Source organism: Octopus sinensis, linkage group LG4 (assembly GCF_006345805.1).
Source record: "Octopus sinensis linkage group LG4, ASM634580v1, whole genome shotgun sequence".
NCBI classification, from domain to species: domain Eukaryota; kingdom Metazoa; phylum Mollusca; class Cephalopoda; order Octopoda; family Octopodidae; genus Octopus; species Octopus sinensis.
The window spans coordinates 83,103,225-83,124,312 of NC_043000.1; the positions used below are offsets into that span (position 1 = coordinate 83,103,225).

Below are 21,088 nucleotides of genomic sequence, written 5' to 3' on the forward strand. Positions count from 1 at the left end.
GCTGTGGAGGTAAGGAGGCTGGTTGTGCTGTCTGGTCTCACTGGAGTGGGACTGGAGAAGGTAGCATGACTGGCTTTTATGAATGGCTTTTCCTGATGACATGTCAGTACAACAATTGCCAGGCGGCAAAAAAATGGCAATGAGTGAGCTTATCATTCAAGCCCATATATTGATACAAAACACTGGGCAGAAGGCAGTGGTGATGGTAGCTGCAAAAGCCCATGACAGCCGGTGAAAGACGAAAAGAGGCCTGCTGTGGAATGACAGCAGCCATTCACAGGCTAGTGTTTTAAGTGCCAGTGACTGCACATGGCAAGGGACTGTGTGGAGCCAGGAATGGTTTGCTACCAGTGCAAACAGATTGGTCATATCACCCAAAATTGTGCCCTGGGAAAAAGCCACAGGGAAGTTGCTGCCTCTCAAACTTCCCCAGTGAACGAGTAGAGGTGTTGGTGAAGTCGCTGTCTGTGGTTGAGGTCATGGTCAGAGAAAACACGTTCAAGGTCCTCATAGGCACAGGCTGCACAACGACTCTTGTGACAAAGAAATGGAAGGAGACAAGTAGTGTTCAGTCAGCTGATGGCAGCAAAATCAAATGCAAGGGTAGCAGCAATGTGGAGATAGTGGTGTGAGGTACAATGCTAAGGCTGCAGGTGATCGAGATCAACCACGTGGTAGATGGGATTGATATGATAATGGGGATGGACGTGATCAACTGCCTTGGAGGTGTCAGTGTTGAGGGAGACGTGGTTTCGTTTAGTACTGTGGGGGCGTCGTGTGTCATGAGTCAGGAATGTGAGTGGGAGCAGTGCTCCGTGAGGAGCTGCACTGCCTACACCATTGAAGACAAGGATTTTCAGGTGGCATTCGATGGTCAGCAGTGGATGATAGAGTTGCGATGGGAAGGGGAGCCCCTGATGCTGAAGAACAGGGTGAGCTGCTACCAGCAGACCCTGAAAGGATATGCCAGGAGCGAGTTTGAAGAAGAGGTAGAGAGGTGGAGTAAGGGAGGTGTCCTTATCCCATGGAAGGAGGAGGTGGTGAGTGGAGTGCTACCTCTAATGGCAGTGGTACAGCCAACAAAGGGCAAAGTCAGACCGGTACTGGACTTTTGGGAGATGAATGGCCATGTATCGTGTCACACAGGTGGAAAGGTGACCAACGTCTGCAATGAGATGCTGCACATATGGAGACAGTTAACTAAGGCACAATGATCGCCAACTTGAAGTCGGCATATTTGCAGCTCCATGTGAGTGACAGACTGTGGCAGTACCAGCTGGTGCAATACAAAGGACGGACACATTGTCTGACAAGGTTGGGTTTTGAGCTGAGTTCTGTGCCAAAGATCATGGCAACAATGATCACAGAGGTTGTGAGACATCTGAAGAAATTCAGGCTGATTGCAAAGCCACTTAAGCTTCAAAGAGACAGAACAGGTGTGTTGGTATTTTGTAGGGGGAATGAGATTCCAGAGCTGGATACTAACGTCAGCTGGAGAGGACTGTTCTCTTTTTATTTCCCATACATGACAGGAGGAATTGAGAATAACCAAGAGGATGAGTAGAGATTAGTGCAGGAAAATTCCTAACTGGAAAGTGCTTGGCCCAGATGAGGTTCAGGGCTTTTGGTTTAAAAACTTGACAGCACTGCACAGGAGAATTGTGAGACAGCTAGACGAAATACTGAATAGTGACATTCAAGTACTGGCCTGGGTGACAAAAGGAAGAATGGTATTATGCCAGAAGGCCCCAAGTAAAGGGAATGTTGTTGGAAATTCCTGACCAATATCTTGTTTGCCACTGATGTGGAAACTGATGACAGGCATTATATCAAACAGCATCTCTAGATGAGAACAATCTACTACCAGTGGAACAAGAAGGGTGTAGACGTAAGAGCAGAGGAACAAAGGATCAATTACTAATCGATAAGACAATCCTGGCTGATTGCAAGAAGAGACACAAAAATTTGGTGATGGCATGGGTGGACTACAGGAAAGCATATAACATGGTTCCACACCCACGGATTATTGAATGCTTTAAACTGCTTAAGGTCTCACACAATATCCTGAAGCTAATACAAAACTCAATGACAATGTTGCAAACTGAACTCACAGCATGGGGAGATAAACTGGGAGAGGTAAATATCAAAAGAGGAATCTAATCTTCCAAGGGGACAGTCTATCACCTCTCCTATTTGTTGTCTGTATACTGTCGCTAACGAATGTTTTAAGAAAGATGCGCTTGGGGTACATGCTAGGCAGGGTGAAAGTAAACAACATGTGGTTTATGGATGACCTAAAGCTATCCACTAAGACTGAGAAAGAAACTGAGAGTTTGATGGCAAATGTGTAGAGGATTAGCAAAGATATTGGCATGGAATTTGGGATTGAGAAATGTGGTGTAATGATTCTCAAAAGGGGAAAAATCAGTAAAAGCCATGGGATCAAGCTGGAAGGTGGTGAAACTATGAAGGAAGGATATAAACACCTGGGTATCATTGAAAGAGATAAGATGAATGAACACAAGATGAAAGAAATGTACAAGAAAGAGTATTTGAGAACTTGGCTTGTGCTCCAGTTGAAGCTAAATGGTCGCTATAAGATTAGAGCAATTAACACATGGGCTGTTGCTTTGATGAGATATGGGGTAGAAATAGTATCTTGGAAGAAGCATGAATGACAAGAGATAGACAGGAGAACATGTAAATTAATAACAATGAACAAGGAACTACACTCTAAGAGTGATGTGTCGATATTGTATGTAAAGAGGAAAGAAGGAGGACGAAGAATAGTGTGTTGTGAAGGTTGTGTAAGAGAAGAGGAGAATAACCTGGATTGATATGTCAAGGAGAGTAAAGAAGGAATAATTGAAGCAATAAAAATGCAGGGAACCTTAAAAGTGAACGAAGCCATAGATCCAATACAATTTAAGAAAGACCAGAGAGAGCAGATGAAGAAAATTTGGCAGGACAAGAAAATGCGCAGTCAGTTCTTGAAGAATAAAGATGAGATTGATTGGAATAGGACCTGGCAATGGCTGCAGAAAGGAGACTTAAAAGGGCCCATTGAGGCATTAGTGTGCAGTGCTCAAGAACAAGCTCTCAGAACAAACTACTCCAAATATCACATTGATAAAAGCACTGGCTCACCACAGTGTAGGATGTGCTCTGAGAAGGGAGAAAGTATGAACCATAATGTTAGTGAGTGCTGTAAGCTCAGACAACATGAATATAAAAGGAGACACAACAATGTGGCCAGATATGTCCACTCACTGTTGTGAGGTAAAGCAAATCCCAAGAGAGACAAACAATGGTATAAATACAAGCCAGAAGGAGTAATGGAAAATGAACATTACAAAATACTCTGGGATTTTAACATGCAGTGTGACCTAGTCATAGAGGCGACCAGATATTGTGCTCATCCATAAAGATGAGAAAGCAGTAAAGATAGTAGGTGTTGCAGTACCAGACGATTCGAGGGTGAGAGATAAGGAAACAGAAAAGATTGAGAAATATCAGCTACTGTGGGACAAGATAGGAAAGTAATGGTGATACCGATAGTAATTAGAGCATTAGGAAAAGTTTCCAAGGGCTTTGAAAAACATATTAAGAATATTGGAGCTACTGTAAGGCTCGAAGTGATCCAGAAGACAGCACTGTTGGGTACAGCTCACATTCTAAGGACAGTATTGTCTCTTTGAGTCACAGGAGAAGGCACTAATTGAAACCTTTGGTGATTTGTTGTTGCCTGCTTTCAGGTAAAGAATAACCTGTAATTAAGAACTATCATAAGAGGCTTTCATAATAAGAATAATAATAATAAACACACAGTACAAAAACTAATACAATAGAAGACTCAAACCAAACTCCATAGCAAAACATACTGATACAATACAATATCACCCCACCCTTGCAAAAATATGCAGCACACACTACCCCACCAGCACAAAGGTGCAACAAATGATACAATAGAAAATTGCCTGAAACTATCAGGTGTTGAAAAATAATAGTGGTGATGATGTTGGTGACAAACGTTACCTTACCTCAGTTTATGAGAGACAAGAGTTTCCGAATAAACTCGGTTGTAACAGTGAAAATGAAGCTAGACCTTTCAGGAAAGGCCTCTCACTCAGCAGTGGTTCAGTAAAGATGTAGACTGACTACAGCTGTTATCATAATACAGCATCAGCAGATAATAGAGCAAGGAGGAGGAAATGGACCAGAAAAAAAAGACAGGATAGTGATACAATGCTACTTAGAAAGTGAACCTAAAAGAAGGGGCTATAGAAAATGGATGTTAACACTTTGAGTAGAGAAGGGTATGTTTAAAGTGATACAGCAGAGATTATTAGATCACGCTAATGCTATTAAGAGAAGAAAGTGGATGACAGGATTGGAGGTAGAAGATATCACATAAGAACTGGAAAAGAAAGACCAGGAAGTAGGAAAGACAAACAACAACATAAGTGATATAGCTCAAACCAAACAAGAACCTAAGGGAAAAAATAATAATTGTACTATCAATAAGGAAGGGACAACTAGCACCAGTGACTTAAGTGATTTAAGTGAGGAAGATGAGAAGATATTGGATGAGTTGCAGGAAGTAATGAGTTAAGGAGTATGAAAAAGATTGTCAGCATTAAAAGGCACCAACAGAAGGAGGCTGACAGAAATGACTAGGAAAGTAGATTCTGTTGTCAGTAGGATAGATACTAAAAATATAGGAGACACTAACTTATTGATTTATGTAGGAGGGGCAGTAGTCACTAGAAGGTTAGATATCTTGCAGGGAAAGATTAAAAAAGAGCAAATGTGGAAAAGAACACTACAAAATAAAGTGAAGACTTTAAGATAAGATCTGAGTAGAATAGAAGCCTGGAAACTGAACAGGTTGGGAAACACAAGATACAAATCTTCCCTTGATTAAAGATACTTAGTCAAAGAGAAAGGATTTGGGACAGTAATAGAAGAGTTGAAACAGTGTATCATAGCAGTAGCAGTCAAGCTCTCCAGGTATCAGAAAAGAATAGATCAGTATCAACAGAAAAGATTGGTTGGCATCCATTTTGTCTCGGGAGACAATGGAGTTGCGCATAAAGTAGCCTAGTCCGGCTTTTACATTTCATGTCCTGATACATTTCCTGCTGTGGCTGTGTAGTCCTATCCTGGACAAACACTCCCTCTGGCAGGTACCGCAAATGTAGCGAAGACTGTTCCTGGCTGGTTGTAATGCCATAGTTTCTTGTTGACGTCTTTTCTTGTCTTTCCATTTCTCCTCTCTCTGTCACTCCTTTGTATTCCCTCTCTTACGGTACTTCACCAGTCTCCACGGTTGCCGGCAACTGCCTCCCAACCGCTAATATTGATGTTGCAGGCCTTCATGTCCCTTTTGCAAACATCCTTGTAACGTAAGAGCGGTCTACCCACAGACCTAGTACCCCTAGCAAGCTCTCCGTAGAGTATGTCCTTGGGGATTCTGCCATCTTTCATACGGCTAACATGCCCAAGCCATCTCATACGTCTTCGTGTGAGGAGTGCAAACATGCTTGGTATTCCTGCTTGCCTGAGGACATCTTTGTTGGGGATATGGTTCTGCCATTTGATGCGGAGGGTTTTCCGGAGGCAGCGCAGGTGAAAGATGTTTAGGCGATGCTCTTGGCGTGTGTATAGTGTCCAAGTCTCACTTCCATACAGCAGAGTGCTAAGTACACATGCCTGGTAGATCTTCATTTTCGTGGTCTTGGTCAGCTTATTGTTGTCCCAAGCCCATTTGGAGAGTTGGGCCATCACAGCAGCTGCCTTGCCAATGCGTATATTGAGCTCAGCGTCGAGGGATAGGTTGTAGGTGACGGTAGAGCCCAGATAGGTAAACTTCTCCACCTCTTGTAATCTGTGGTCTCCAATATGTATGTTTGGGATGTCCGATGTAGCCTGACCCATGATGTTGGTCTTCTTAAGGCTGATAGCTAAGCCAAAGTCGTTACATGCTTGCTCAAAACAGTTAATGAGCCTTTGGAGGGCTTCTTCTGTGTGTGATACCAGAGCGGCATCATCAGCAAATAGCATCTCCTTGATCAGGACGTTTCTGATTTTGGTCTTGGCACGCAGGCGCGAGAGATTGAACAGTTTCCCGTCACTTCTACTGTGCAGATACACTCCATCATCTGATGTCTGAAAGGCATGTGAGAGTAAGAGCGAGAAGAAGATGCCAAACAATGTAGGAGCGAGGACACAACCTTGCTTTACCTCGTTTTTTATTTGGAAGGCGGCTGATGTTGAACCGTTGTGCTGTATGGTGCCTTGCATGTCATCATGGAAAGACTTGATGATCCTCAGCAGCTTTGGTGGACATCTGATTTTTTGGAGCAGGGTAAAGAGGCCTGTTCTGCTTACCGAGTCAAAGGCCTTTGTTAGATCAATGAAGGCCATATATAATGGCATTCTCTGCTCTCTGGACTTCTCCTGAAGTTGGCGTATGGAGAATATCATATCGATAGTTGATCTGCTTCTTCTAAAGCCACACTGCGATTCTGGATAGATTCGAGAAGCAAGTAGTTGTAGCCTGGCCAGGATAACGCAGGCAAAGGTCTTAGAAGAGATATTCCATGGTAATTGTTACAATCACCACGGTCACCTTTGTTTTTGTAAAGCGTAATGATGTTAGCATCCCGCATATCCTGAGGGACTGTACCCTCTTCCCAGCACTGACACAGAAGCTCATGAAGGTGCCGAAGCAGGATGGTGTTTTTGCCGGCTTTGATGATCTCTGAGGGGATGCCGTCTTTTCCCGGAGCCTTGTTTCTTGCTAGGGAGTCAACAGCCTTGATGAGCTCTGCTATAGATGGCGGACTGTCAAGTTCACACATGACTGGCAAGATTTTGACACTCTTGACTGCAGCCTCAGCCACTGTAGTCTCCCGTGAGTAGAGATCCTGGTAGTGCTCCACCCATCTATCCATTTGCTTGCTTTGATCCCTGATGAGATCTCCAGTAGTTGATTTCAGAGGGGCTGACTTGGTTGCGGATGGACCGAGGGCCTTCTTCAAACCGGCATACATCCCACGGGTGTTGCCCCTGTCAGCAGCTGACTGGATACTCTGACAAATTTCCAGCCAATACCTATTTGCACAGCGTCTGGCCGTCAGTTGGGTTTTATTTCGTGCTTTTCTGAGTTCTTCGAGTGACTTTGTAGAAGAGTCGCTCTTGTATTGCATCAGAGCTGCACGCTTTGCTTCGATAACTGGCTCCAGCTCTGAGAGCCCAGCATTGAACCAATCTGGGTTTTGCCTTTCTCTCATGCCGAAAGTATCTATTGATGTCGTATACAAAGCTTCCCTGATATAGTTCCACCTACTTTCAGCAGAGGAGGTTGGGCAGCCACTGAGGGCAACCTTGATAGAAGCAGCAAAACATTTTTGCAGTGTAGGGTCCGAGGTTCTGGCAGTGTTAATGCATGGTCGGCCCACTTTCTTGGAGCGGTGGACTTTTTTAGGTAGAATCCTCACCCTACTTCTAATTAGTGAGTGGTCTGTGTCACACTCCACGCTGTGGTAACTGCGGGTCAATAGAGTAGAATTCAGAAAGGATCTCTGTGTAATGATGAGATCCAGTGGATGCCAGTGGTGAGATCTTGGATGTCTCCAAGATGCCTTGTGGGATGGCTTGTTGGTAAAGAATGTGTTTGTGATGCACAGGTTGTGGTATGTGCAGAATTCGAGTAGTCTCTGACCATTGTCATTCATGTTGCCAATACCAAAGTGTCCAACACAAATGGGCCACGAATCATGGTCAGATCCCACGCGAACGTTAAAATCCCCTAGAAGGTAGATATTTTCAGTCGCTGGTATATTTTCTATGACACAGTTGAGATCTTTGTAGAACTGGTCCTTGGTCTCCTCTGAGCTGTAGAGAGTGGGAGCATAGATGCTGAGTAGATGTACTGAGCCAGAAGAAGTCGAGAGGCGCAGTGAGAGGATACGCTCAGTGCCTCCTGATGGTGGTTCTATTGAGGAGAGTAGTGAGTTTCTCACTGCAAAGCCAACGCCATGTTGACGAGGTTTTTCTGGATCTCTTCCCTGCCAAAAGAAGGTGAAATCCTGCTCTTTGAGTTTGCCGTTTGAGGGAAGTCTTGTCTCCTGTAGCCCAGCAATGTCTATGTTGAGCCTCTTTAGTTCACGGTCAATGATGGCCGTTTTCCTTGTGTCTTCAACCCTGAGTAGATCATCAGATATTCCAGGGTACATGGTCTTGACATTTCAGCTTGCCAACCGCAGGACTGGTGTTTTCTTGACTTTTAGTTGTTTGCCTGGTGCAGAGGTTGCAGGCTGCTTTTCAAGTCATACTCTTAGCTCCAAGCACCCAATGAAGCAGGCGGCCTGTGGCGGGTCAGCACCTTATTAACTGGGGGCTGCCCAGCTTGAGGTGGGCAGTAGCTAACCAATAGGACACAGAGGTCCCTCGCACCGTCAGAGGTAACCCGTAGCACCAATATTTTACGCCAATCTGAATGGACTTATCACTCGTGACTGTTACCTCCCGTGTTGTTTCTGCAGCTTTTTACAGCAGCACTGAAGTGTCCTCTCCAGTTTTGCGCAGGCCTGGGCTAGAGATAAGAAAGTCCTGGGTAGCCCAATCGTCAGGTTTTCTCTCTCGACCTTGCTGATGTAGTCCAAAGGAGTGCAGTGCATTACGTTTGGCACCAGCTTGGTTGCAGGAGCTGCCGGAAGAGTGTCGAATCGAACACTAGACCGCCTTCAGGGCTCCACTCCGGATTTCTTTGAAGGTTGTCTCCTTTCCATAACCCTGGATAGGGGCCCATACCAGGTACTGTCAGCCGGAGCCAGCTGAGCCCAGAACTTGTGTCAGGCAGGGTCGTCACTCCCTGAAAAGATTATTTGAGACAGATTAGAAGAAATTTTATAACCAAATAGTGGAGAACGAAGCACTGAAGTTGAGAAACCCAATACAGAAGAAGCTAGAAAGTTCTGGAGTAATATTTGGGATAAGCCAGTCAATCATGATGGAGATGCAGTATGGTTAAAGAAAGTGAGGGAAGAAATAGTGAGTGAGAAACAGCCAGATCTAAGACTAACTAGTGCATTAATGAGTAAAGTGTTAGGAAAAATACTGAATTTGAAGGGCCCAGGACCAGATTTAGTTCAAGGGTACTGGCTAAAGTAATTAAATAGTTTACATGGGAGGCTGAGGGAACAACTTCAGGATTGCCTTAATGGAGGAATAATATCAGGTTGGATGACTAGAGGGAGGGCAATACTCACTATGAAAGGGTAGTACAGCTAGCAACTATAGACCAATCACTTGCTTACGATTAATGTGGAAGCTTTTTAGTGAGAATGAAAAAGAGAGAGATCCTTTAATACAGACTGTAAGACTCTTCAGCAAAGATATAGGCATGGAATTTGGCATAGATAACTGTGCAATATTAGTTATGAGAAGGCGACAGGTAGTCAACGGTGAAGGCATCCAATTACCAGATGGCCAGACATTAAAATCATTGAAAGGGAGAGAGAGTTATAAATATGGAAGCATATTAGAATCTGACAGAGTACTAACTATAGAAATGAAAACAAAAATTGACGAGTATATCAGAAGGGTGAGGAAGCTAATGAAGTTAAAGCTAAATGGTCCAAGTCTAGTGAAGGTTGTAAATACTTGGAAAGTATCATCACTTAGATACTCAGCAGCTTTTGTAGAATAGACAAAAACTGAATTAGCAATGCGAGAAAGAAGAACTAAGAAGGAATTCAATATGAATGGAGGACTCCACCAAGTGCAGGAGTAGCAACATAATACTTACCAAGAAAGGAAGGCAGAAGAAGGTTAATATCAGTAGAAGACTGCATTGAGTTAGCTAGAGTAGATATAGACTGCTATGTAGGTAATAGTGAAGAAAGTTTATTACAAGCTGCTAGAGTCACAGCAAGACATAGGGAAACTAAAAACCCAGACGAAGTTAAAAACCAGAAAAAAGAACAGAAATTATCTGACAAGCAGGAGAAGGCGTTTCATGGTAGATCCACAAAGATAGTTGCAGCAAATAGCAGTAGTGAAACATGGTTATGGTAGCAGAAAGGAAAGCTGAAGAGGGGGACAGAAAGTTTGTTAGAAGCTGCACAAGATCAAACATTAAGGACTAATTGGATAAAAGCCAAGATAGACAAAAACCAAGTAGATTCTCAGTGTAGGTTATGCAAATCAAAAGAGCAAAGAATTACTCTTATAGAAAGTGAATGTAGCATGCTGGTACAGAAAGAATACAATACTAGGGAGAGTAATCCACTAGGAGTTATGTAGAAAGCAAAGATTTGAACATACTAATAAATAGTATGAATATGAACCTAGTAAAGTACTAGAAAGTAAGAAATATAAGATGTGGGACTTGAACATTCAGACAGACAGAGTAATAGAAGCTAGAAGGCCTGATTTAGTAGTAGTGGATAAAGAGAATAGAAAGTGCCAGATAACTAACTTTACAGTCCCAAATGATGAAAAAAACCAACATGAGAGATATAGAAAAAAAATAGTAGAGTACAAGGATCTAGCCATTTAATTACAGAGACTATGAAAAGTGTAGGTAAAATGTATTCCAGTAGTTATAGGTGCATTGGGAACTATCCCTGAAGAGCTGAACAGATGGATAGAGGAAATAGGCATAAAACCCAGTTTAGTACAGCTCCAGAAAACAGTGTTATTAAGGACAGCTAGGATACTTAGGCAGCTAAGGTTACTTGTGGTAGCTTGATGTTAGGATTTCTTCTTTTCCAACAGTCTAATTTGTAGTGTGTATATGAAAATAATAATAATGATAATAAATGCCCTGGTACAGTACCAGGCAGTGGCTCTCATGGTTTTTGATCTTAACTGATTGGAAGTCTTATCATGTAAATGTTTTGTATTGGTATAAAAGATAGGCTACAGCAAATATTCTACTCAATACCACAGATTTTCTTGTCAGTTGTTTGATCTTAACCATTTGAGCATGTCCTTTTCTGGCTGATGATATGTGCATCTCTGATCATGAGCAGAAGCGGTGGGGGAGCATCATAGTGAGAAATTCTTTGGGGTTTGAATAATTCACCTCTGGAAACATGGGTGTTTTGTTCAATATCCTTAAACAAACCTTATTCAGGGACCTTTTGAGCAAGATGGGCTACTCAAGCTGAAGGAAATTCTAACTGCCCCGCCCAGCAAGATTATGTGCTGTTTATCTCGATATGAGATCACATTTCGCACACATATGGTTGTGATGCATGTGCCTCGTGTATCCTTATCAGATGGGTAGTCATGATGGGTATATTGGGCTTCATATATTTGTACCCCAGTGTTACTTTGATGGCATGCACTGCTTTCTCACTCAATAAGAATAATAATAATAATCCTTTCTACTATAGGTACAAAGGCTTGAAATTTGGGGTAGGGGACCTAGTCAATTACATCAACCCAGTGATGTGATGACATGTTCGATAACGAACATTTTGCAAAATTTTCTGAACTTGTCTGAGGTAAATTGTGTTGCATTATCAGACACAATGGTACCCAGAATACCATGCCAGGTGAACAATTCATGTGAAAAGCTTATTGTAACCACAGATGTTGGCTTTTTACATTTATGCACTTCCAGCCACTTAGTGCTCCACTAGCACGGATGCCAGTCATCAAATTTTATTTTGATATCACTTGCCTCAGCAGGTCTTCGCAAGCAGTGTCCAATAAAGGGAAGGTACGCATAAGTGGGCTGGTTACACCCCTGGCATAGGCCACAAGGTTATGGTCACATTTGGCTGACCGGGTCTTCTCAAGCACAGCATATTTCCAAAAGTCTCGGTCAATAGTCATTGCCTTGGTGAGGCCTAATGTTCGAAGGTCGTGCTTCACTATTTTATCCCAGGTCTTCATGGGTCCATCTCTTCCACAGGTTCCCTCAAATGCTAGGGTGTGGCACTTTTTCACACAGCTATCCTCATACATTATCGCCACATGACCACACCAGTGCAGTCATCTCTCTTGCACACTACATCCGATGCTTCTTAGATCCAACTTTTCTCTCAAGGTACTTACAATCTGTTGAGTATGCACACTGACATTACACATTCATTGGATCCTACTGGCTTCATTCCTTGGGAGCTTACTCATGTCCTCAGCAGTCACAGCCCATGTTTCACTGCCATGTAGCATGGCTGCTCGCACACATGCGTCATACAGTCTACCTTTTACTCTGAGCGAGAGGCCCTTTGTCACCAGCAGAGGTAAGAGCTTTCTGAACTTTGCCCAGGCTATTGTTATTCTGGCAGCCACACTTTCAGTGCACCCTCCCCCGCTACTGACTTGGTCACCTAGGTAACGGAAGCTATCAACTACTAGCAGTGTATGTAGGAATTCCTTTTTTCGACTATAATTTTCTATATTTGACAATAATTTTCCCCTGCTGATAGCAGAGAATGTGAGGTATGAACCACCGCCTTCATGTTACCATTTTTATGTAGCATTACTGCTCCTATACTGTACTCAGAAGCATCTGAAGCTACAAAAATCTCTACTGCAGGATTGAAGTGTGCTAACTCCAAATCAGATATTAATATTTTTTCTATTTCATCAAATGCCTTTTGACAGTTTTCTGACCAATTCCATTTCATAGTTTTTTCAGCAGATTGTACAGTGGAACCCTCACCTTATGCATATTTGGGATATAATTTTGATAATTTGCCAATCCTAAAAATGCTTGTAAGGTCACTATATTAGTCACAGGGGGCATATTTTTTATTGCATCTGCCCTCGATGGGTTTGGTTGACATCCATTTCTGTCAATGATTTGTCTTAAATATCTTATTTTCAGTAAGAAAAATTCAAACTTCTCTTTATTCAAAGTAAAGCCCGTAATCCCTAATTTTTTTGGAGTACATATTTTAGATGCTCTACTAGTTGATCCCTGGATTTGCTTTTTAATGAAAATATCATCCAGATATGGAACTGAAAATTCACGGTCTGCTAACATTATATCCATATGTAACCAGTTGTATTTATACAATCCTTTATGTGCGTTAATTGTTAGGTATTTAGAGCATTCATCATCTACTCTAATTTGTAGGTACGCATCAGAGAGATTCAATTTAGAAAATATCTAGCCACAGTCTAATTTCGCAAAAATATCCTCTGGAATAGGTAGCAGATAGTGGCACATTTTAAGACATTCCTTTAAACCAGTGGAAAATTCAGCACACACTCTGATTCTATTATTCTTTTTCTTAATGTACACAGTTGGTGCTGCCCATTTAGAATATTCCACTCTTTGGATAAGTCTAATTTTTTCTAGTCTCTCTAAGTTTATGTGTTCTAGTGCTGCAAATGGTACAGTTCATTTTTGTTTAAATGGCATTTTCTTGCATTTGAAACCATACCTTCATTTTGGTACACAGAACTTCAGGGTAAATATAAAAAAAAATTTTCTTTTCAATTTGTCTGACGACTTATTTGTACTGGAAGGAAAACCGTTTACATTTTTACAAAAAAGATTTATGGGGAGATTCCATAAATTAAACAATTCCATCCAGTCGGTACCAAGCAAGTTTGTTGAATTATTGAACACAAAATCTTTAGCCTTTAAGGTTTTTTCACAAAATGTAATGTTACTTATCAATTTGCTCTTAAAATATAGTTTTTTTTTTTTCTGAAACACCATGGGCAATTTTTGAAGTTCCATTTAATTTACGTCTCCCAACTTTATTTCATGTATCTGTGTTAGTTATTGAGATGTCACAGCCTGTATCCAATTGTAACTTTATGTTTGTGTTATTAATTTTTACATACACAAATTTTCTTTGAGGCTCATTTGTATTTTTTGTCACCAATAATCTCTTCGTGTATTTTTTTCTGTTGAACTGTTTTTTAGGTTCTGTCTTGCAATGTAACTTTTTATGGCCTATTTTACTATATGGGGTCATCTCATTCAATTTGAATATCTCACTCTCCGTTAACCACTCTGGCATAGGTGATGAAATCTTCATAATCTTTTTTGACTAAATTTAAACATTGCCAATGAGTATTGAACAGGGAACTTCTTTCACTGAAAATTTTCAATGAAATATTAATTGTTTCATCAAAATAAATCTCACCTGGCTTCTTTGGCAGAATATAATTACTATATTTTTCATGTTCAGCAGGGGATAACTTACCTAAAAGTAATCATACTATTTTCTCATTGGACCAACTTTTACACTCTTCTCTGAAGATTTTTTTCATATCTAAGAAAATATGCAGAGAAGGTAGTACATTCCACTGGTTTTTAGCTGAATTGTTCATATGAGTTGCTACACTGTCTGGTGAATATGAATCTGAAGTATTTTCAGACTTCTTCAACATAAATTCCAGCAACTGTTGGTTTTGCTGTTGTTACTGTTGTTGCTGTTGTAGTTGCTGCTGCTGCTGCAATTGCTGTTGCTGCAGCTGTAACTACTGTTGCTGCTGCTATTGCTGCTGCTGTTGCTGCTGCTGTAGTTGCTGTTGCAACTGCACCACAGAGGCCAATAAGTTCTCCATGTTAAATGATTTTTCCTTTGGTTTCATACCAAACAAAAAAAAAATCTTTTAAACGCCCAATGCAAGCTTTGAACAACTTGTCACCACTTTTATATCCTTGTATTAGATATATGATATAACGAAGCAGGTGGGGGGAAGAAAGTATATACACAATCCACTACTATTGCTATTACACAAAGCTCATAGTGAACTGCTACCAACATGAACTGCCAATTGCTGACAGTTCTTTAATTTATAACAATGAGTCAGTCCACTTTTAGTCACTTGGGGCGGAGGGGGGGGGGTCGTTAGAATCCTTCTACAACAAATGATAATAATAATGATGATAATAATAATAATGATTTGTTCTTTGTTTGATTTATGGGGTGAGCGCAAACACAGGCCCCACACTTAGAAATAGTGCACTGAGTTGCCCATATTTGGGGCAATTGTAACCAGAGTGCAATGGAAGGGCTTCACTTTGAGGGAACCGGAGTGCATTGGAAGGGCCTCACTTTGGGGGAACCACCTTGATGATCATGGTTTTTACCCCTGTGCCAAGTAATAATAATAATAATAATAATAATAATAATAATAATAATGATAATAATAATAGAAACAATTACCTAGTTTATTAATGTAAGATAGAGCCTCCTCCAAAATGACCAGTTCTTCCTTTATGCCTATTTCGGTAATATTATCTTGTTTAGATTTAACAGCCTGCCGTAATTTAGCGAATGACCAGTTAGTAGCTTCTGTTTTGTCATTCATTGCGTCTGGATCAGTAGTATAAGATTCAGTAATTGGAAGAGTATTTTTCTTGGCCATTATATCTTCTTGCAGGATTCGACAACCAGTTTCACAGACTTCTATAGCCATGGTCTTTTCCCTCATTTTGTGCAACATCTACATAAAGAATTATAAAATATTAGTTAAAAACAACCAAAAACCATAAGAAAGAAGAAGCAACACAGTATTGATTACTTAATTTTTAATTAGCATATTGTGGTTTAGTTTAGGAGCTTGGAGGAAATAGAGAGAAACCTCAGACAACTAGTTACTGGTCTAGTGAGAACAAATTCTACCGTAAGTATCAGCTTACTGACAGAAGGATCTATAACACTGTGTAACAATTTTTTTTTTGTTTTTGATCAGTAAGTGTTATTTTCTATTTGCTTCTATTTAGAAATCAAAGAAAATGACTACTCTTCCCTTCAAACTTTGCTTCCATGACCTGTTCATCAATGTTTCGAAACTGACCTATTTTCCATTACATTTCAGACAGATTCAACCCTGAGTTGCTGAAGTAGAAATATCATTATAGCAAACATCCTGCTCAATATCACAGATTTGCTTGTCAGTTGTTTGACCTTAATCACTTGAGCATGTCCTTTAGTGGTTGACAATATATGCATCTCTGATGATGAACAGGAGTAGTGGGGAAGCATCATAGAGGCATTCTTTGGAGTTTGAATAAATATAACAAAAGCAAAGTTTGAAGGAAATATTAGCCATTTTTCATACTTTCTAGGGAAATAACAGTAGTTACCCAAGGACAAAAATCATGTTACGCAGTGTAATCTTTCATACCATCACCAGAACTACCTTATGTTAATGTTCTAAACTAGTATTTCTCAAACATTTTTAGCTTATGGACTCCCTTTGATTCATATTTTACTCAGATAGACCCTCATAGCCATTCAATGTTTAAAAACTCCTATTATATTTTCATAATTAAATATTATTAGAAATTGTATTTAAAAAAATTTTTTAATATTTCATTAGTATAACCAATTTATTGTTCATAAATTTTATCAACAAAATCTTATACGAACCCCTAACGGTCAAATGGACCCTGTAAAAACAGTTAATTTACAAACTGTTAAGACAACTTAGCTAGAAATATGTACCATAAGAAAATTAACAAGGAGGTTTCTGTTTAAATCCTTCTATGACTGTTACTTAGAGAGATAAGCCAATACCAGGCAAACTGGGTTTAAATCAACAATATTGAGAGAAATGCTTAAAGAGGAGTGTTCTGCATACTAATTACAAACAGAGTAGGGTCTTCTATATGAAATATAGTGAGTATAAACATGTCAACTGTATGAGATTTAGTCTGGCCAGATCAGCAGAATAAATCTGATAAAACCAAAACATTTGACTTAAAAACCAACTTCATTGCAGTTATTGTATTTTTCATATTTTCCAAAAGTTTCAATGAAATGTGGGAGCTATCTGCTTTGATTTTTGCATTTATACTTTGAATACTCATAGAGGGACTGTTTATCAACTGATTGCATGGATAATCTTGATTAAATGGAGTTTTTTCAATTCATTATATTATATACTGTTACTTGATCTCAACTCCTTATATCCTTATATGAAACTGACCCGATAAGTTATGTGACAAATTTTGCATCTTTATTAATGACCAGGAGTTTGAAGTAAACTGGAGGTGTTTTTTTTTTAATTTCTAAATTACAAGATGATAAATTAAACAAATAAAACATACCTTACTAAGATGATAGACAATACAAGTGACCATATGATGTATGCTGTCTACAATAGCAGCTGATTTTTTCTGACGGACATTATTAGGTAGTTCTTGTAAAATTCCATAACAAAACAGAAGTATCTAAAGTATTAATTTATTAATCAATAATTATTCAAGTAGTGATAATGATGATAGTGATGAAGATGATGATGATGAGGAGGATGGTAATGATGATGATGATAATGATGATGATGATCAGTGTTTTTTCTTAATTGTGCATGGTAACTGATCTAAATATTTTGCTCAAAATTTCTATCATTTTAAAACAAATATAAGTTCTACCATTTATGGTTATAAATACACACACACACACACACACACACACAAGTAAACAAATATCACACAGCATTAAAAAGACTAAAATGTTTCAATAATTTTGATTATCATCTCAGGGATCAGCCATATTTTTGAGAACTACATTTCATATAAGCCTTTGTTAATAAGTAATGTAATTCAGTATTTATTCAACGTCTGTGATATCAGCAAGGTGACAAGATGAAAGATCTACAGGCAACTTTATTGCTTGTAGATTTTTCAAAAGCTTTTAACTTTGTACACTGAGACAGAATTGAACAAATTGTTTTCTTGCACATGAACATCAGGAATAGTACAAGAGTTAAAGTTCAATCACCTAATGGAGATACTTTGATATCAATACAGACATCTTGCAAGGCAATACAATATTCTACTGCAACTTGCATTTATCATCTGCCTTGACTACACCCTTTACACATCTAGTGATAGCAGTGAAAAACTCAACTCCACTCTGACAAAATCCACCTTCCTTTGCTACCCAGCCACAAAAATATGATGAGATTGTATGTTTTGCAGAAACTACCACCCTTCTACATAACATTGAGAAAACAGCTGGAGGTATTTATCTATATGTCAATACTTCCTTGATTAAATACATTTATTTCAATTGGGAGGGTTTAATAAGCACAATTAATCAAAACCCTTGAAAATATGCAGATCCTTTACATACTTATGCAGCAACATAGTATCCACATAAAAGTAGGTAAAAATCCTTAAATATTGATAGGTATGTTCAACCATGTGAGGAGCAGTGGGAACAGCAACACCATTGATACTGTGTGAGTATGAGGATGCCTAATGAGGACAGATTGGCCAGAAGAGTCAGCAATCAATGTTCAGATGGATACCCAAAGCACAATTCAATTTGCAACAGCTTGGAAAGTTCTTGATGGCTTTAGTGTCATCTGGAATTCACCACAACCAGATGACCTTCAAAGAAGTGTGTGCCATACCACTGGAGAGTCTCGAGAGATGGACAAGCAGAGAGAGAGAGAGATTAAAGCACTTTATAGAACATTGCTAGAGAGCTAAGCAAGAACTCATTAGTGATACTCTTATGGACACCTTGACATGAATGTACTCAGCTGCCCACCAAAAGACAGTATTCCTGCACCTGTGGGATGTTGTTTACTGCCTTTGCCAAATGCTATGCAGGATTGTGGCAAGTGGCATGATTGATTGAGGCAAATCTGAGCAAGTTTTGCCAGATGTGAGATGATACATATTGCTGATGTCTATTTTTTGGACCTTGAAGGTGTGAAAAGTAGTGATAACACTAGCATGATTTAAATTCAGGGTCATATGCTGTAACTACTTGGCTTCCAATTGGTTGTAGAAATTAATGGAATTGTTTGTAAGTCAATAAAATCACAATTTTCCCATTAGGGTAAAATTTATAATTTATAAGAGTGAAGGGATAACTTCAAGATACATAATCAAAATATCCACTGGTAAATAATATTAATGGACAGAATGCATATTTGAAAGATATAACACATAGAAGAAAAATTTAGATATAAAGATTAAATCCATTTCATTTTCTCTTTTAACTTTTCTCTTCTTCACCCCCTTTGTCTTTTTCTTTTTGTTATATGTGCCAAATACTAAAAAATCAATCCAGGATTAACCCTTTTGTCATCATATTTCCATTGAGATGCTCTGTGTTTCTTTCAATTAATTTTAAATATAACAAAGAATTTAGTAAAATAATTTAGTTACCATTAAGCTAGTGTTAGGAGCATAAATTGTGACTAAGGTTTGGCGGAAGATTTTAATTCAGAACTTTTGAAAACAAGTCATTTGTACTACAGAGCCAGAGGCAGTTTTAGGCAGGTTGATATCAAAAGGGTTAAAGAGTCCTTGAATGGTCAACAGTTGGAGAGTTTTGCTGAGCACTGTTTTAATAATTGCATTAATAATAGTAATAGTTTGTTAAGAGAAAGAAAACAGTAAGTTTTGATATTTATGTGTTTTCCACCAAGGCTTTTAGTGATGTGAGTTATCTCTTTATATAAATAATTTGTTTCTTTGTTTAAAAAAAGGCTATAAACTGAAAGAAACCAGAAGAGCAAGATACTAAATTTATCTCATTATACCTAGACTATTTTAGCTCAGAAATAAAGTTCAAAGTTATGAAACTATTAATACTGATTGTTTCCAGCACAAGTTGAGAAGAAATATTACTAATCTAGTTGCTGTAATTATTGGTTTCATATTTTGACACAAGGCCAGTAATTTCAAGGATGAAGTAATTCCATTACATTGACTACAGAGCTCAACTGGTACATATTTTATCAACCTTGAAAGGATGAAAGGCAAAGTTGACCTTGGCAGAATCATTTGTGTGCCAATGATTCTGTTAGTTCATCACCCAAATATGTCAACATCAATGGTTTTTGCTCAACCTCCATAGTAAGAAAGTTATTTACTCCATCAGATGTTCTGCTGTTAACACTCACCAAATGAGGGTGCTTTGAGGAAACTGAGAATACTGGATTGAGCAGAACACACTTGATAGTCATGTTGACTTCAGTGTGGCATGGAAATTAACCAATTTCCAAGCAAAGAAATAAGAGTGATAACCCCTGGCACAAATGCATTTGGTGGGCAGTCAGCATCTCCAAGTCTGAAAGTAACTGATTTTCAGTATGTTGCCCAGGAATGATATTGGATAAACCACAGTCCATTCTCTTGAATGTTTGTTCCTTCTCGAGCCATACCTGGCTCATAAGGGCCAGTTTCCTGGTTTCCTTGGTGTATAGGTTCCCCACCTGGACAGGACGCCAGTCCATCGCAGGTGAGCTGCAAGATGCAGGAGGAAAGAGTGAGAGAAAGTTGTGGCGAAAGAGTGAGCAGAAGTTCACCATTACCTTCTGCTGGAGCCATGTAGAACTTAAGTGTTTTGCCCATAAACACACACATCACCCAATCTGAGATTCGAACCCACGATCCTTTGACCGCGAGTCCGCTGCTCTAACCACCAGGCCATGTGCCTCCACATTCTCTTGAATGACATAAACAAGCTGCAACCACAAACAACCACAAACATACTAAGCAACCTTGAATAGAAATTTGGCAAGTAAGAATTTGATGAAAATATCATCTCATTGATGTTATCAGGTCCTTCCTTTGGATGAGGGAATGTTAGCAGGATAGGCAGAATTCCATTCATCAAGTATTTTCTCCAGGTTGCAAAATGTTAGAACAACAAGAAAGAGACAAAGTCACTAGGCAATGCAAACTTAGTGCATTGAAATATAAGGGAAAGTTGGGAGTATAAGGGAATATTGCAGCCATGCAATATGCTAGACTTGATAAAGGAAAACCGATTTTAGCTCTTCCAATATGGCATGCAATAGTTCTACAATGTTAGCATGAATCATGTTAAGTCAACATAACTTATGATAAGTCATAACAAACAGATGTTATTTTTGTAAATGTTGTTGTCATTATCAATCAACATTCCGGTCTTTGATGACTGTTCAAATTTAATGGTGAACAACTACCTGAGAGGTTTTAACTTCACGAAACTTACAAATGGGTGCTGTAAAGTTCCTGGCTTTGGGTAAAAGAGAATACAGGAGGATTAGTTAATTATGATTTTATTCAACATATTCCCCTCTCAGATTCAAACATTTATTGCAGTGGTCCTCCAGTTTTTCTAAGCCCTGTAAAAGAACTCGGAAG

At 39.4% G+C, this 21,088-nt stretch overlaps 1 protein-coding gene and 1 pseudogene across 1 annotated transcript in view; both read right to left on the reverse strand.

Annotated features, from left to right (window-relative positions):
- The window catches only part of LOC115210519 (cilia- and flagella-associated protein 54-like), a 229,776-nt gene that overhangs the window by 134,189 nt on the left and 74,499 nt on the right, over positions 1-21,088 (reverse strand). The window contains exons 25-26 of the mRNA XM_036502203.1: positions 17,045-17,167; positions 15,156-15,435 (exon numbers count right to left, since the gene is read on the reverse strand). Of these exons, the coding sequence (XP_036358096.1) occupies positions 15,156-15,435; positions 17,045-17,167 (403 nt within the window). The remainder of the gene's footprint in view (positions 1-15,155; positions 15,436-17,044; positions 17,168-21,088) is intronic.
- On the reverse strand, positions 14,911-15,098 carry LOC115211294 (annotated as a pseudogene).